We start from the raw sequence: 18716 nt of genomic DNA on the forward strand, positions 1-18716 counted from the left end.
CTGCGCGGTTACGTTTCGAGGAAGATAAGGGAAACTGTGTCTCTTCCCTTATCCGGGTCACGGCTGGAAATCCGTATGGCATGATGTTGCCGAGACGAGTTGTACGTTGTACTAGGGTTGATAGCAAACGTTTCGCGGTGGACGAGAAGACATTACGAGAAATTGCATTGCCATCGTAGATAAACGTCAATCGCGGAGCAGCTTTTATTCATTGTACTGCATTGTATTTACCTTGTGCGCTCACTAATCGTATTTGTAACATTAGACGTTATATAATAATATCTACATATAACAAAATAAAAGATATATAGCTATTAATTCGAAAAAGAAACTCGAACAAAAATATTGATTAAAATTGTAATTTTTTGCAGTGCAATCTTTCGTAACATCTTTTTTTATTAACAATAAATTCTGCTGAAAAGTATTCGCGGTCGTTTGACATTCTTACCAAATCGTCGGCGCACTCGCAAATCGGACAGTTATTTTTATCGGTGCGCAAACCGTGGAAGCACTTCATCTTGCAATCGTCCACCGACGTTTCGCAAGACTCGTTGTCAGAATCGAGATCGAAGCCGGTGCTACTGTTCGTAGGCGGTGGACAGTGAGGACAGCACTCGCCAGGATCGGGCTGTATCGCGTTCTCGCAGGACTTGCACATGGTAGTTTGACAGGACGCGGTTCCGTCCTCGTTGCAGACGCAAGTGACGCATTCGTTTTGCTTCCACTCCTCGCCGAGTCTTCTCGACACGTTCTCGTGAATACAGTTCTGCGGCTTTTCCTCGGGTTTCACCCAGGAGATCGGATCTAAGAGAACCGACGAACAGAAAGTTGAAGTTAGATAGAAATTAAAGACGTTAATGATTGGAAAAATCCATACCGCTGTGAAAAATAATTAATGATATGATATAATATAATATATAATCGAGTTTATTAAGTTCTCAAATAAAAACGAAAAAAAAAGATGTAGCGCAGCTACTAGATCTATTACTGCAGCATTAAATATTTTAAAGAATCGCTCTCAGTTCGATAGAAAATTGTAAAAATGTTCGAAGATATTTTTTGGCCGCAACTCTACGTTCAAATGTTACCATCCTCGATTATATCTCTCCTCGGAAGATTTTTCTGATTTACGCTAGAAAGTTATGGGAAATATTTTTCGAAGGCGGTTTATAAATAAGTCACGCACGGCATCTCGCTGCCGGGAAGCGTCGCTAATCCAAATATGGTAGTTTCGCGAGCGAACGAGGAAAACTTGGGACGAGAGGTAGAGAGAAAGAGGAGGAACGAGTACCTCAATGTTTCCGGAGTTTGCAAACTCTTGCATAAAAATTGTTGCGACGGATTTTTCGACGTCGAGAGCGCACCTTCTCTCAGTCAGACGCGACCTCGCCTTGTCCCGGCGAGAAAAATGGCAGTCTCGGACAAAAGTGCAATCACGTTTTTTTAACGAGTCCTTCATCTCACCGGACGATTTTTGCTCGACGACGACGACGAGTCACCACGTTATTAACCGGACGGCCGTTAATTATGCATACGAGATTACGAGAGCGCGGCGTTTACGACGCTCCTCTTCGACGATCAAGTTATTATTCGCCAATTTTCCAACGGCGACAAGCGCTCGGTAATCATCAAAGCGGCGGAAATTGCAGAATCTCATAAAGATTTGCAATCTCGCTTAATATTCATAGTTCCCCTTGACGCATACACACACGTACAAAGTTGTCTTACGCCTCCTCTCTCTGGTGTCGCGGAAATCTGATTATCCGCGACATTATTTCGTTAGACGAACGACTAGCGGGATCGTATCGCTGTCATTAAAACTGTCGAGCGTTTTTGACGCCAAACCACAAGCAATTAAGGTCCATTGATGATTTCGCTATTTTCGCGAGCATCGTTTAGAGCGCTATTATTTATGCATTTCTTTCCCTGCCTTTCTTCCTCGTTATATACATCTATATATTATAAGCAACTACCTCTATGTGAAATTTACATGCCCAAGTGCACTCCACGGGTAGTAAAACCCTTGAAGCGTTGATCTTTTCTGCATGAGACATATTATGCTAGATGTGCTGTCGGTCTTTCTTCAAATCGCCGTCGCCGTTGGCGTTGATGAAATGAACTTGTCGTCGCCTCAGAAATGGAGTGCGCGTGTATCATATTGTTCTCTCTTTGCAATTTAAAATTTGATTTGATTTCTTTCGCGATTCAATGATAAATGCTCCGCGGAAACGAAAATAGATAGAAATAGGGATTTATTAAGAATAAAATCTCGAATTGAGATTTATTTCATTACTTGATACCCCAGGGCAATGTACGACTAATCAATTTCGTGGAAAAATTAATTTTTCCCAGCTTTTTCAGACCCGTTGAAATTTAATGTGTATTTCACACATCGAAAGCCTGATTAGTCTTACGAATTAACGTTTCAGCTTTCCGATTTTTTACTCACGTGCATATCACCGTCAAAGTATATCAAAGTAATACAGGGTGTTAAAAAAAAGATTACACAAGAACAGATATTGACTACAATAATTAAAAAAATCTAATAAATGTAGATCCTACAATTAATATCATAAATCCTTATATTAATATTAATATAAAAGTAATACGATCAATAAGAAAAAGACAAGATAGTCTGTGTATCTTGGAAGATATTAAATGTTTGGATGTTTATTTGATCTTTTTTTTCCTTTTGATCAATACTACTACTCTCAAATATGTCATCCTTTTTTAACAACCTGTATAAAAATATTAATGTGTATCTGCCTTTCGAGGCATCGATTTTAACGCGGACGCGCTTTTTGCATCCAGCATGAAAAAGAAACATGTGGGTCAGGCGGTCGGACGCGGACGTGCGCCAATATATACATCTATCCCCGGCCGTCTCATTTACGAGCGTTCATTCATAACGCTTCCCGAACTTTTAAAGTGGCACATTCATTCCCGTGAAAAATCGGCGGCACGGTAACGCGGCGGCAAAAACAATTTTCGAGACCCGCATCGCTAACGCGTACGTAGCGTTCATAACTCCCATTATTTCCTTGTCGCTACACACGTATGTATATGTGTAGCATACGTTCTCGCGTTGAAAGGGAAAAAATTCGAACGAATTTTTTTCTCATCCGATATATATACGCGTCGGTCGGTCGTTGGCTGCCAGCCGGATGCAGTCCCTCGCGTACGTATATGTAATACGTTTTCCCGCCATTTCGCATACAGAGCCTACCGTACGTTGGAAAGAGTTAAATTCTTTTGCAAGAAATATGAAAGAGAGTAGTGAGTGCATCCCTCTCTTTATGCGCTCGAGGCTTTTCATTTTATTCCGTTTTCGTTATTCGGGATGTTTCATTACTCTTTGTTGCCCCATATTGCGGCGAGGAGACGATATCGACGGTTCAAATTGGGAGCAATAATAAAAGCGCTTTGGATAGAAAATATTAAAAGGGCATAATATCTCTCAGTAGAGGAAGAGAGAGAGAGAGGGAGAGAAAGAGGGAATGAAGGTTCGACAAAGGATCGTGAGAAACAAAGGCGCGTTAAATGAAGAATCGTAAGGTCTAACGAGATGTGAGCAAAACAAGTTGAAAATTAAAAAATTACCCGCTTGGATTAATATTCTGGACTTAAGATCAAACGAGAAAAATAATCGCGTACATGTAGATACAAATAAATTCGCTCGGAAGCGAATCGTTTAACAGCTTTGCTTAGAATACAAATCTCGATCGGGAAACAATTATTTTTGTAATTAACATTAGCAAAGTATACTTTTGCAACGGAAACCGGTGAGAGAATGAGAGACAGAAGTCTGTATAATTTAAATTGGTTGTATCGCTATTTATCGCTGTGTGGTATCAGGGTTTACGTCAATATTTATCGTCACGTGTACTTTTCGACGAAAGCGTATTAATTAAACGACGCATCAACCGTGTACGCGCGACCGATAATGCGGACTGTGGGCTAATGAATATTGTTAACAAGGTAGAACGCTGTTTAATTGTCGCGTAGCTGTTTAAACACTGTTCTGCGCGACAGAGAACCAAAGTGAATTTACCGTATGACATAAAACAATATTAATTGCCGGGAATCTAATAGATTGAAAGCGATCTATAATCGATCGGAATGTATCGATATACGTTTTGCACATATGTATTTCCATCATTTTCAATGCAGTTAGATAGTCTAATCATTCCCAGAAGCTGTTGGTTTTCAGTTAAATTAAAGGAAAAAATTATGCCAGATCCTCATTTTTAAGCATGGAAATAATAGATTACAATATACAGATATTGAAAGGCTAAAAAATAATGATATATTTATTTCTAGTGTAATGACTTGTAGATCTTTATAGTCTGCATTTTAATGATGAAAATGTTATTAAATTTTAAAACAAACACACGGAGAGTATACTATTAAATTTCAACTATGTGTGTCTATGTGTATGTATGAGAGAGAACGTTCGTTCGCTCGCTCGCGATTTCGCGAGATAAGAATGACTTCATTAAAATTCAACAGGTAGATCGAAAGTTCTTGCAGCGAGGGCGGGTCGGTGTGGTATAACTTTAAATGTCGTAACTTAAAAACCGCCGCTCGCGTTGCTGGGTTGAAATACACCGCATCTGAGCATTATCTCTGCTTACAATCTGCGCGACTAGCATTTATAAAGCCGGATTTTATAGAACAAAATTTAGAAAACACTGTGATCGCATCGGTATTTAAAACAGTCCTTGCCATGTAACGTTTTTAATTAGGAAGGAGATTGGAATTAATCGAGAGAGAGAGAGAAGAGTTAAGAATTATTCTTCCTCGCGATAACTAAAACTAGGTGAAAACTTTGCAAAGCTCTTTGCTCTTTCAGGATCTCATTATTGTCATCATATATTTAATACACATATATGCGTTTTCTCTCTCTCCCTTACTCATTCTCTCTTCCTTTCTCTCGGTAATAAAACATGATGCAACGCGTTGATTACGATCGAGTCGAAGTGCTGATATTTGAAGTACATCGAAGCTACAAGTCCGACAAACAAACTTGGTTCGTCAGATTGCAATTGGAGCACCTAAAAGAGACGAAAGAGAGAAAGAGAGAGAGAGAGAAAGCAAAGATTCACGGGATATCGATCAGATGTGGCGTATTTCTCCTATCGCTGATAAAAGAGGCAGCCTCATTACGACCTTTTGTAATTACCTGAGGGTCTGCAGTCGAGAAGAGGGCAACAGCTACCGGGCGTTTCGGGTTTGGCTGCTCGTACTTGAATCGGCCGTTGACCAGGTCGACATTTGGGCGGTGGACACGTTGGGACGCATTTGCAGGTACCGTCATCCGTTAAAACGCTATCCTCGGGACACGACGATTCGATCCGATGATGGTGATCTGCAAAACCGAGAGAGAGAGGCGTTCAAATGAAACATTTTATCTTCAACATTGAATTGCTCTATAAAATATGATATCCAACGTTTAGCGTAGAATTTTATTTAATTTTATAAAATAAAGATAACGCGAGAGCATACGTGCTATAACATTTTATTTTCATAAGAGAGAGAGAGTGTTCTCTCACCAAAGCGCGCACTTTAATCGTCTAAGATCAACTCTTTCGATTTGACACGAGCGGTTTAACCGAAGGGAAAGGCGCGATATTACCGCGATCGCCATCGTATATCATTTTCTCGGTTTTACATAACAGGCCACTCGGATTTTCCACGCACGGCGATTCGTTACACACACGGCAAACACCATTTCCCGTTCGCGGTACGCGTTTATAGATTCCATTACCTGAGGGAACGCAATTGTAGCGCGGGCAGCAATTACCGGGGGTCCCGGAAAACGTGCCCCTCACCAGCACCGGCCGTTGACCCGGTCGACACTTCCGGGGTGGACAGTCCGCGCATTTGCAACCGCCGTTCTCCTCGTTCGGCACGCTGTCCGCAGGACAGCCGTCGGCGGCTCCAGCTGGAAACAGAAAAATCGCCAGCGAGATTAACGTCGGGGACCGCAATTCACGAACGGACGCAAGACAAGAAAACGGCGCCTCGAAAGAGATATCCATATCGCGTTCGGATGTTGGATATTGTCTCCTTCAAGCGCTCGAAATTGTGTCCAATTTTTTTTATAAATCCGTATATATTTTATTATATTTTGCAGCAATTTACTGTGTTGCGAAGAGTAAATCGATAACCTTTCATACATTTTTCGAACGATTTCAAACTTTTTATCAACAAAAAATGATTCTAGAATTCATCTCGAGTTTTCTGACAGCTAATTCTGCGACAACTAAATTCAATTATTTTTTCGATTCAATAATACAGTAACACACAATAGGAAAGTAGATTATTAGCAGATGTTTAGTTCTCAGCTATGATATCCATTCGATTTTTATTTATTTATTAAATTTCGCTAATTAAAACGTCGGATATATAGCAAAAAAAAAACTCATTCTTTTTCCGCGTCCAGGTATGACGAGTAGTAATTTCTTGAAACTAAATTCTGCACGCTGTCTCCCCCAAGTCGTCCCTAATGAATCTTTTAAATCTCTTCCTCATTAATGATCTGACAGGAAACGCTCTGTAATTACGCGGATATATATGATCGCGCGTGTGTGTGCGCGCGATTCTGCGAAAAAGATGTCAGATCCGGATCCTGGCGAGCATTACGGATTATACCGGTGACATTAATATAAATTCCCAAATGAGCGAAAGAAAGATATATATATATCCTTGTCAGACCCACAGGACAAGGATCGATTATATTATTCAACGGATTATCCCGACCGAAGAGATACGCGCATTGTGTTCCGCGTTGGAGATCGCGTATACCGGAGATGCGAACCGAGGGGGAAAAATTGCGAGTCTGCGATGGATGTCAAAACCATCGGGAATCTCGAAGGTATATACGACGCGCTGACAAATAAAAGGCACGAAAAGCGAGGTAAAAAGATACGCGCGCGCGCGTCCACGGTAAATTCCGCTTCTGCTGGTACTTTTAAGCGAATCGAAGCGGATATTACACGTCATGTGATGCGAGAGAGAGCCGTTGCATCGGATTATTTTCAAACGAATTATTTGTAATCGTCGCTATTTTTTCTCTCGCGTGAAAGTAGATATCCGAACGCGAAAAAGCTTCAAAGGCATCGTAAAAATCTTCTATCATATAATACTCGTAATCTGACAACCATATAGTTAATGTTTATAGCATACATGCTAAATCTTTATGTATCGAGATAATTTCTGACATCTCCATGGAATCCAAAAAATTTTAAAAACTGAGCGAATTATTACCGAAATGATCACAATTTATCGATTAATAAATGCAATCTAATTGTTTGATTATAATATTATCGTTTTATAAAATTCTTGTTTTCTGGGGAAGATTCTCTACCTTTTGATATGCACCGCTAAAGTATTTGTGTGTATATTGTGTTATTTTACTATATAGACTTGTATTATTGATCCTATATTGCGACATATCGTGAAGCACACTCCAATAAAGAAGAACATGAGTATCTGTAACCGTGAATCTCTCGGAGCTATGTGATATTGCAACGAAAAAGCAGATGTGAAAGAAATACATTGGGAAAGAAAGAAGGAGTTTAAACTCGTCCTTTGTATAGATTCTGAAAAGCGGAGTTTGTATATATATATTCGCCGATAGAGACAGTTCTTTTCTGGCGCCGTTAAGAAAAGCAAAATCTACGATATATCTATAGGAATTTTTCCAGTCATCCACTAACAAAATCTCGCGAGTCAAACGCGAATCTCCGAAAGCAATCGAAAGTTCGTTCGCGTAAAAACTTTTGTTGTCGTGTAAAAGTGATTTTTGTAAAAGAAACTTGATTCGAAAGGCGAAATAGCGGTTTAGAACAAACTATAAAGAATATTTTATAATTAGAACTTTTCTTTTCTATTGTATCTCTTTCAAAAGTGAATGAGCGAGAAAGATTAAAGAAGAGCGGATTCTCTCGAAACTTCATTTGCGCGGGGCCTAATAGAGAGAGAGCTTAAATCCTCCTCTATTCGGGAAAGTTTTACATCAAGTATCTCGCTCGTTTATAGCTTCGGGTGGCTTATAAAGTATTATACATCACGCGGACTAAAAGCAAGCGCGCACTCTCATCATTTGCGAGAGAGAATTGCCGTTTCAAAAGTCGCTCTTTTTCTTCTCGAAAAGAGCGGTTCTTCACCCGGTTCTTATCTACACACGAGAGAGCCTCATCAAAATCACCGATTGCGGTGCATCTCGTGGATGAGTTTGCACATCTTCCGGAACGTGCGGTCCGTTGTACATCCATTCAGACGAGAGAGAGGAGATCGATGGCGCTTAACAACGAAAACGCCGTGTGCATGATGCACTCGCAATGGTGCATCTCGGTAGTCGGGACCATCCGTCTGTCCGCTCTTTGCGTTTCGGCCGCTAACATGACAGAAACGAGAAGATAGGATCTTCTTCTCGGTTGTGCGCATCAGCCTCTTTGTGTTTCGCAATTTCGCGTCGGAGATTTCGGGGCCGGATAAGTCTCAGCCTCCCAGTTGCCGCCTCCGGGGCGAGAAGGAAAGGAAAGGAAAAAAATAAAGCAAGAGATCAAGAGAGATATACGCGAATAAGACGCGCTCTTTTTCGGTTTTCGACGGCTTTCGACGTGACTGAAGAATACGTCGGTCAAAGATTACGCCATCGCGAGTCCTTTAAAAGGAAGAAGGGCTAAGGAAGCCCTTCTCTCTTTTTCGCTTTCCTTCGTCTCCTTTCTCGATTCGTGAAAATTTAACGTGATATCCCCCTAAGCGATCAGAAAGCGATATCCGGATTTTATTGCGCCTGTCTAAAGTCACAATTTCGAGGTTTTAACGGTTCGGTTGCTGAAAGTCACTTTGAGCGAAAAAGCGTATTCCGGATTTTCATTTATTCGTTTATTCTTACTCCAGATTTTATGTATTTCGCTTCATGAGTCTTGTAACGTGGACTAAAATGAGGTCAAAGATTATTACAGAGATATTATAATCAGCTTTCGTTGTGGAAAAATTTCTAGCATATAGATGAAGTTAATGTAAACTTAAACAGCGAAGAGTGTAAATTTGAATTTTCGCGTAGAAAAAAAAATAATAATGATATATAGTTGGATCTATTACTTTATGTATACTGTTAATTTTGTTTTAAAATTTTTATTCAATATTAAAATTCATCTTAAATCTTTTCAACTCTCCAGATTTTTTCACAATTTTTTGTTGCTCTTATAACCCGAAAAGACTTAAATCATATTAATCATAAAATGAGTGGATCAAGATATATAATATTCAGTTCACTTAAAAAGTCCCCCTGAAGGCTTAATAGAGATTCGTGGTTTATTTCTGAATCGACACCCCCAACTCGTAAACTCGGAAAACAGACAAAATTTCGAGCGTTCATAAGAATGAACCCGTTGTTCAAGAGCGATTTGAAAGGGTCGATTCGTGCGATAATATTGTACGCCGTTTTCCCTCCGTTTTTACTTTTCTCCACAACTCCCCAATTTTTTTCGGGTATCCTTGCCCGCGGGATCGATCGGCGCGTTCTTATCTAACAAGGGACATGTCACAACTGTCCGGAACCGATTTGATTCTCCTTGAAATATGTTGTTAAATACACAAATCTAAAAGACACGTATTTTTTTATACGTGCGCAATTTGAGTTTTAAGGGGTGAAACACCCCTTTAAAGAATAACGGTATTTTTCTTTAGGATCAAATATCTGCTAAACTATAAGAGATATAAAGAAAAAACGTACAACAAATTTTAATGGCTTGAAGAGTACTTTAAAGTTATATGAACAAAAATTTTTTTTTTTTTTTTTTTTTTTTAAAAACCCTCACCACCTAATTTTTTTTTTCAAAATTAAAAATTTTGTTTTACCTAATTTAAAGCTTATTTTTTTCCAAATTCAACCATGTGTAATAAAGTTATGTTACGAAATATCATTTTCGAAAATTAATTATAAACGCTCCCGTATATACGCTCATCCGTGCTATGTGCGTAAGTAATTACCGTCGAACAATAAAATATATAAAAAATGTTTTTGTATAATTCTTATTTATGTTTTCTATGTATTTATAACTGTGTATTGTGTATATTTAGATTTTTTTAAAAATGTATTTGCATTTTATATTATTCACTCATTATACACATTACAATAATGATATTCGACAAAAAAATGTTTCAAACATAATGACTTCTTGCACCAAGAACATCTTACTACAGCTATATTATTGCAACCTTCGATATCACATTTTGTTAAAGTTTCGTCTAAACTAAAGTGTACTGGATTTTCGAATTCGTCTGGTCTTTCATTCGTATAACCACTTTTAAACCACGAATATTTAAATAAGTTTTGATATCGTGGGGATGACAATTGATTATGTATCAAAGATTGCAATTTTATTATATTATTTCGTTCATGTAAGTTTATATTACTTTCCAACAGTAAAACCGCATCTGAAAATCTTTTAGCAAAATTTTTCCAAATTCTGAATCCATAAACATCTAATGGTTGTATTTTCCCTGTAGTTCCTTTCGGTATTATCATAGTAGTAATATGTGTTCCAGGAGGTGTTAAATCCGAAATCATATTGGGGCAATGTCCAGTCCATGAATCGATAAGAAGAACGCTATTAGGACCAATGTTTGCGAAATAAGCTTCTTCTAACCACATTTTAAAATGATCTGTACAAAATATAAATGTTAATTTAATAGTTTTTTTATGACTCTTATTAAATTGTTAAATAAAATAAGGTTGTTAAAAAAAGTAATTATAAAAGGAAAATACCTGATGTCATTTTACCAGATTTCGATGCTTTTACAATAACATTTTCTGCTTTAAATAAATTTTCTTGTACTCTTGGTCCAAATTTACCATTAGCTTCTTTTAATACAATAAATAAAGGGGACAACAAATTGCCATTACAGGATATTATTGGTTGTATCGTATATGAATGGGTTGTTGATGATATGGATTGCACGACACGTTCTACTTTCTTTTCTCCCTGGTTAGACAATGATCTTCCAGAGTGAAGTTCCAATTGGAAACCACTTTGATCTGAATTGTAAATATTTTCAGATCCAAACTGTTCAATAAGAGGTTTTACTGTTTCCAGAAAATCATCAGCTGATTTTTGCAAATCAGCAGAATCTTCTAATGTTCTTCTAGTGACAAACTTCGTAACTTTTCTTGAAACAATTCGGTGAGACTTCTTAAATCTTGCTATCCAACTGTGAGATGCTTTAAATATAGGATTTAAATTTCCTATTTCTTCTTGAGCTTGTAAAGCCCATCTTTTTAAATCAATATCATGAACCATGAATCCTGATTCGACAGCTGCAGTAAATTTATCATGTGTAAATTTGGAGATGTAAGATAATTTTTCTGTACGACTTCCACCTGATTGTATTTGTTCTTCCCATCGCCTTAACTGACGTTCAGATGAAACTCTTCTAAATTTATTTTGTACTACTCTTAGAGGACGATTCCTTTTTCTGTCATTACTGTTTTCATCAGTGTCCCGAAATCGCCAATACTCAACAGCTCGTCTTTTATAAGAACTATCAAAATTTGTATCATCATTTGAACAATGAGGATGAGAATTTAAACTATCTTCATGCCATGCTTCTTCGTCATCTTCAATTATTTCAAAACTATGTAATTTATAAGGTTCTTCATAATCGAGATATATTTCTTCCGTTACTTCCACCCCATTATAATGAAAAACGCTATCCAGTAATATTTTTTTAATGTTTTCCTTTAATTCCACTTCTGCTTCAGTTACTGGCGTTTCTGTTAAATATATTGAATTTATTGACACCAATAAAAGTCTAACAACGTTAAGCGGATTGATAATCATATTCAAAGATGTTATATTTTGCTTTCTATTGCAATAAAAGAACAGTTTACACAGATATTATTACAACGAAAAGACTACACCGACTGTGAGAATTATGCTGCTACATGAACAATTTATATTAACTTATCAGAAATACGTCATCACATAATCTTATTTTATTATTTATTTTAACGTATTAAAGATTTTATTGTAAAAATTATAACTTATCTGGAACACGTACACATAATCTTATCTTATGATTCATTTAACGTAAGATATAAAATTTGTTTATGCCAAATATTGCGACATTGGTATTCGCAAGATTCAATTAAAAAATAATTTTATTATAAAATATAATTGTTTTTAATTTTTATAGAAGAAATTAAATATTAAAGAAATAATAAGAAAGCAGGGGGTATATTTAAAAAATTCTTATTAATTATATTTAAAAATTTTTTTTTAAATCTAAATATACACAATACGCAGTTATAAATACATAGAAAACATAAATAAGAATTATACAAAAACATTTTTTATATATTTTATTGTTCGACGGTAATTACTTACGCACATAGCACGGATGAGCGTATATACGGGAGCGTTTATAATTAATTTTCGAAAATGATATTTCGTAACATAACTTTATTACACATGGTTGAATTTGGAAAAAAATAAGCTTTAAATTAGGTAAAACAAAATTTTTAATTTTGAAAAAAAAATTAGGTGGTGAGGGTTTTTAAAAAAAAAAAAAAAAAAAAAAAATTTTTGTTCATATAACTTTAAAGTACTCTTCAAGCCATTAAAATTTGTTGTACGTTTTTTCTTTATATCTCTTATAGTTTAGCAGATATTTGATCCTAAAGAAAAATACCGTTATTCTTTAAAGGGGTGTTTCACCCCTTAAAACTCAAATTGCGCACGTATAAAAAAATACGTGTCTTTTAGATTTGTGTATTTAACAACATATTTCAAGGAGAATCAAATCGGTTCCGGACAGTTGTGACATGTCCCTTGTAAGTACCTTCTCGTACTTTAGGCAGCCTCGTCTTTGGGCAGGTACGCGTAAATCGATGCGAATCGCGCCGTAAAGATGTCCGGGTCGGATAGACTGGAAAGTATCCGGGCGAAATTAACTTCAAGGGTTTTGAAGATAAGACCAGAAAAGAAGAGAAAGAGAGGGAAATGGCGAAGATTAGTCATCTCGGGTCTCCATAATTTCGGGGAAAAAAAACAAAGTCAAGTATCCATTCACGCCACTCGCGCTGCGATACGATCGTCATCAGCTGATTTATTTCAGCGATGTATATACGATGTACATATGTGCCTCGTGAAACGACGGAGGAGAATCGGGAGATGAAAGTAGGTAATTTCCGGCGAAAAATAAAGTCGCGCGCGATGTGTCCGCGAATTGCAGAGATGTCCTTTTGCGAAAGAAGTTTCGATTGCAGTATAGTGATAAATGTCTAACGAAGGTTCATTTTTATAGTATTTAATAATCGCGCGTACTGTGCAATCTCTTCATGGAGAGAAGCATATTTTTGATTGGATATATATCATCATAAATTATCGAGCGTATTACTAGAAAAAGAAGAAAAGAATCGCGAGTATGAAAATTGCATACAGAATATCTATATCTCTTTGATCAATTTGATTGTGGAGACAAAAAAAACGCGCAGAGAACGAGTTTTATTGTAACGATTTTATATTCCGTATAATAATTTTCAGGCGAGATAAAAATTAGCATAATCGATAACGCACACGCGAGTACAAATTGGAGAAATAATTGCACAGATTTTTATGCAGCGCATATTAAATATCGCGGTATCGCGCGCTACAATAATTCGTGAACAAGAAGAGATAGCATTCGCCATAAAACAATCGCATTGTCGATTGTGGAACAATGCCAGTCTCGTTTGCAGGCTCTCTCTAGATTCGGGAAAATCACCGCGGCCGCCAACAACAAGTTCATTCGGTATGCAGGACTTAACAGCCGAGAGGGTCCGGGTCAGGAGAAGGCCGACTAATGTAATATCTTCCATGTGTATACGAAACCATTTGTTCTTATTGTCAACACTCTTCGCGCGTTTCATTCATGCCGGGGCGGCAAATACGTCGCCCGACAAGCTTTCCTGGGCTGGCATATTCGGCACATTCAGATGTTGGTTCTATTTATTCCCCTCTCTCTCCTCTTTCTCACATATACACACACATACATATACATCACCCGATGCTGCACTGCTGGTGCAATACTAATTGTTGCACCGATTCGGCGCATCCAGACCGGAGCAACCGCGGCTGTATCTCGTTCATTTTGTTTGTTTCATCCAATCGTATTCTCGTTTCTCGTTACGCGCCTCGATATATTTCCTCTTTCTCGCTTCGTTATCGCGCTCGCCCGCGTTTTCCCTACCCTCCTCTCATCCTCGTAATTTATATTTCTGTTATTATTGGAAAAGTTCTCTACCCGGGGCTCGATGAAAATTTATTTCCGAGTGAGGTGCGGTCCTTTCTCTCTCTCTCTCTCTCCCTTTCTCTTTCCGCATCTCGGTTCCGTCACTCGCAAAACTTCTGTATTGTGGAGCCGTACATCATTGTCGCATTAATCTTGAGACTGATTCGCGCCGCGTAACACCAAAACGTGTCACTGACAGCCGTGACACTGTCACAGCGTGACACGTGTTCTCATTAGACCGTCGACGTGACGCCGTTTTCAGAAATATCGACACTCCGAGAGCTTTTATATAAGAGAACGACGCTACGAGGAAACTAGTCGAGCAAAAACTCGAATGGCTTCTGTTTAATAATTCATGGCTTATCCCGGCGACACAAGAATCGCGGCGTGAATGTATTTTCATATTTTGCGCGACGGCCTGTTGTTCGGTGGGCGGTTGTAATTTTTATTCGAAACTGATCGACACACATTGAACGGCTAAAAAAAAATTCAGAATAAACACGATGCAATAAAGAGAGAGAAAAAAGCTCTCTCGCGATCATCATCGGAATATATTTCTTTATCGCGTCTCCTGAATTTTCCACCTCCCGTATATCGTAGTCTTTACTCGTCGTGGTTGGCGCAAAAACAAATCGACGCGAATCGCACTCGAGCCACGAGCTACGAGAGGCAGCAGCCAAGAGCGGGATGCTGAAGAACGGCATTTGCGCTCGGCATCCCGAGCGAACCCTTCCTCTTTGTGTCCTCTCGTCGAGTCTCCTTGCTCCTGCTGTTGCTGCTGCTGCTGGCAACGGTCGACAACGGCGACGACTACCGCAGCAGCTTGCTGCAGAATCTGCCGCAACCAGTCACGGTGTTAACGCGTTAACGTCGAGCCCGGGCTCCGCCAAGATGCACACTCGAGCTACTAATTTACCTCCGGCGTGACGGAGCACCCTTTGCCTTGCTAGTAACCCTCGTCCTTCGCCGATGACGTCAAAGCAAACGGCCACGGTATACACGTACACACGTATACACGCGCGCACATTAGCGAAATTAAAAGTTTCTACACCTTTGTCGACCTCTCGCAAATGCAACTTGAAGATGTTATTTTCCGTTTGCCGCAAACAAATCTCACTGTCGAATGATTAAGATGCGTTATATTAGGGAATTAACACGGTTCTATAATAAAGAACGAGAAAAGAAATTATTATTTTCAATTTGTTAAATATAAATATCGATGCCACAAGATTAACAATTTTGAGATAAACTTAATATGGATTATGTTTAAAATTGTTAATATTCGTGATATATCGAATCAACTTATTGTAAATTAAATCTCTTTTAAAATCAATTTAAAAATTCTAACAATATATTTAATTTTAAATGCGATAAAATATTATTCTAGCACATCATTTTAAAGAATTATCCCATACATAAATTTTTAGATTACTTAATCTTTTATTATTCTCTCGGAATTTTTGTAACATTTATTAATCCATTTTTAGTGAAATTCTGTACAACTGACTGAACAGCAAAACACAGAGGTCTTTGACAACACTTGTACTTTGTACAGAGTAAATGATGATGTGAGGTCGACTAAGTGTGCAGGTGAACGAGCCAGAAATTTGATGACGCAAAGTAGTTACTGCAATCTTGAATAGGGGAATGCACAACCTAAATGTCCGAGATACGCTCGAGAATGCTTTGAAGTGGTTATCTTGGATGTCGGATTATTATTCAAAGGGCTACCAAGATTCGGCGACCGCAAAATCTCGCGTCAGTTCGTCTCGCGAAATCTATTGTACGATAAATTATATTCTCAATTACAGAATTAATCCGTAGATAATCATATCATTTATGATTCACGATGGATTAATTATATTTCACGATAAATTAACCGTTGCAGCTATTAGCCGTTTTTATATTCCTCTCACATTTAATGTTGTGAAATTTTCCGTTGAACATTTCTACGTAATTTTTGTTAAAAAAATATTTTACGCATCTAAAACATTTTCGGATATAAAAACTCGCGATTTTTACAAGATACACATAAACGTCCAAATACATCGAACGAGACACATTCGAGATTACATCTCTACATTCTCTTTCTTCGACTGCGCGCGACCACCTCTGACATTTAAAAGGTATAAATTCGTTAGCCTACATCATCCACTTCGAATCCCGTTTCTGCTCTCTGCAACGGGTTAACTGCACATTGACCTTGCGTGCCGCGCAAGTCTGACGTCAGCCAGACTTGCGCGATCGTTATCCGCCGAAGTTATCAATCGATTCAGGCCTCCAATCGGGGCAGAGGCTCGATTATTGTTTTCGAATGACACACAAGCCGGATCTTCCGCAGACGCGATGACACGAGATGGATCTCTCGTCGTCGTCGTCGTCGTACAGCTGCGGAATCAGATGGGTTGGGATGTTGCGGGTGGTGGATGTTGGCACAGAAGAGATTAACAAACACAGTATACACGCGCACGCACAGGCGAACAACAAACACGGGACTAGGGCAGTCGAAGGCAGTACACCCCGTGTATAAATGCCGGGAGGAAAGCGCAATATACAATCCGTCACGCGTACTTCGCCACATCTAGATATCCTCCTCTCGGTTTCTCGTGCACACTCTGATCGCATTTCCCGACATAATGAATCTCTATTCGTCGTCGTCGAGTAATCTCTATTCGCCGACGTCGTCCAGTAATCGGCTCTAACGTTATTTGCGGAAGAACGTGGCGTATTTTTTTTTTAATGAAAGCAATTTTCATGTACATGTGTAATTAATTAAGATCGTAAATTAAAAGCCAAGTTTTGGAAGAGAGATTAATCTTGAATATATATACACATACATTTATATGATGAAAACTTTGAGAATCATCATATACTCTTTGTAGTCTTATACAATTTACTAATGAAACAGCTTTATTTTGTTATATTAAAAAGAGAGCGAATCGGGTCCTACTTAGCTAATTAAAAGTAACCTTGTTCTTAAGTTTCTTTGAAATTTCCCGATACGCAAAAACGTTAGATTCGTAGAATTAATCTTGATTAATTAAAAATTGCGTCGGAGAGGTTGAAAATATTGTAGCGAAAATTATAATCTCTTGTTTTGCAAAAGTAAAAACATATTCATTGATTATAGATTCGCTTCTAATAACGTTAAATAACAACGCCAACTTTTTGAGAAGCGGAATTTTCTCCCTTCTCTCACAATTGTGTTTGCAATTACTTATAAGTTGACCGATCATTAATAACTTTCATAATTGCTCGAGTAATATATTCGATATAATGCGAAAGATAATAATAATCGCAGTCGAGAGAGAACATTTCGACCCATGATATTTATACTCAAATTCATCATCCGTCGCGCTCTTCTCGATAGATTTCAACTAGAAAATACATTGGAAACACTGTTCACTTTGTAAATCAATACCGAGAGCAACAAGTGCTTTCTATGCGTTCTGCAAATAATACGTCATTTTATTCTTATAAAAAAAATATTTCTACCGGCATATAATTCACAAATTCATAATTGTGTTATTAAATTATAAACTTCGCATAGAATCCGGATGGAATCTATTTTGAAAAAACAAGTACGCGTATATACAACACGAAAAACATCAGCGAAGCTGGGAAAGACTTGAAAAGGAAATGCGCTACTAAATATAAACGTCAAAAGTTTCCACCGTGTTTATGAAAGAGCGAGCATCATCCACCTTCATCTCGTAACCTCACGTATCCCGTTTTAACATCTCTCGGGGCTCGTCGACACGAAAAGTAGGAAGAATAGCGCGCGCTTCAACCCTTCAACCCCGAATTAAAAAAACACCGCCGCGAAAGTCTAAAGTCGCGATTTACAGTGGACGGTTCCTCTCTCTCACAGGTTTTCCAGTACGAGTTCGCGAACGATTCTCCACAGGGAAAGACACGGAGAGCTCGTTAAGAACGACGCGACGTTATTTAAATCCGCAGCGCGTTTTTCCAGCGCTTTGTAATCCAGCGATTTAGAGGAAGCCGAGTTCCCATTTTAATCGCGTATTCAAACAATCGCAATCTCATCTTCGAACGCTTACTCGAGAGCGGAGAGTATCCCTTTGTATTGCGGCCGAATCTCTTATTCTTGCTAAGCATCGAGGACGAGAAAAATCGACAGGTTTGACGATTTTCTTTCGCGAAAAACGCGAGCAAAAAGCGCGTGGAAAAGCGAGCAGATGTAAGAAATTCTCTTTGAATTTATTCTCATCCAATCAGCCTCTTCTATCATCGAGAAGAGGCTGGAATTGTTGTTATGGAGGTACGTGTAGTTTGAAGTTTCTTGGAAAAGGGTATTAACGCAAGGTAATTACCGACCGACTACATTATACAGTAAATTGGAGAACGACGGGGAAACGCCTGATCCGATATGTTTGCGAGAGCCATAATGTAGATTCAAGAGAGAAGTA

At 38.3% G+C, this 18716-nt stretch overlaps 2 protein-coding genes across 6 annotated transcripts in view; both read right to left on the reverse strand.

The window, feature by feature from the left end:
- Nucleotides 1-18716, reverse strand: part of cmpy (crimpy) — a 261260-nt gene that overhangs the window by 5418 nt on the left and 237126 nt on the right. For all 5 annotated transcript variants that reach the window (XM_085480231.1, XM_029300885.2, XM_029300884.2 and 2 more), the window contains 3 exons: nt 5768-5944; nt 5183-5368; nt 449-804 (listed from right to left, as the gene is read on the reverse strand). In XM_085480231.1, the coding sequence (XP_085336357.1) occupies nt 449-804; nt 5183-5368; nt 5768-5944 (719 nt within the window). The remainder of the gene's footprint in view (nt 1-448; nt 805-5182; nt 5369-5767; nt 5945-18716) is intronic.
- LOC146724296 (uncharacterized) lies at nt 10109-12200 on the reverse strand. Its single transcript, XM_085480233.1, has 2 exons — nt 10784-12200; nt 10109-10680 (listed from the first exon to the last, which is right to left on the reverse strand). Exons 1-2 carry the CDS (start codon nt 11853-11855, stop codon nt 10130-10132), a joined length of 1623 nt encoding a protein of 540 aa, XP_085336359.1. The 5' UTR covers nt 11856-12200; the 3' UTR covers nt 10109-10129.

Source organism: Nylanderia fulva, unplaced genomic scaffold, assembly GCF_048542155.1.
Source record: "Nylanderia fulva isolate GAGA-0341 unplaced genomic scaffold, ASM4854215v1 Scaffold14, whole genome shotgun sequence".
In the NCBI taxonomy this organism is placed as follows: Eukaryota; Metazoa; Arthropoda; class Insecta; order Hymenoptera; family Formicidae; genus Nylanderia; species Nylanderia fulva.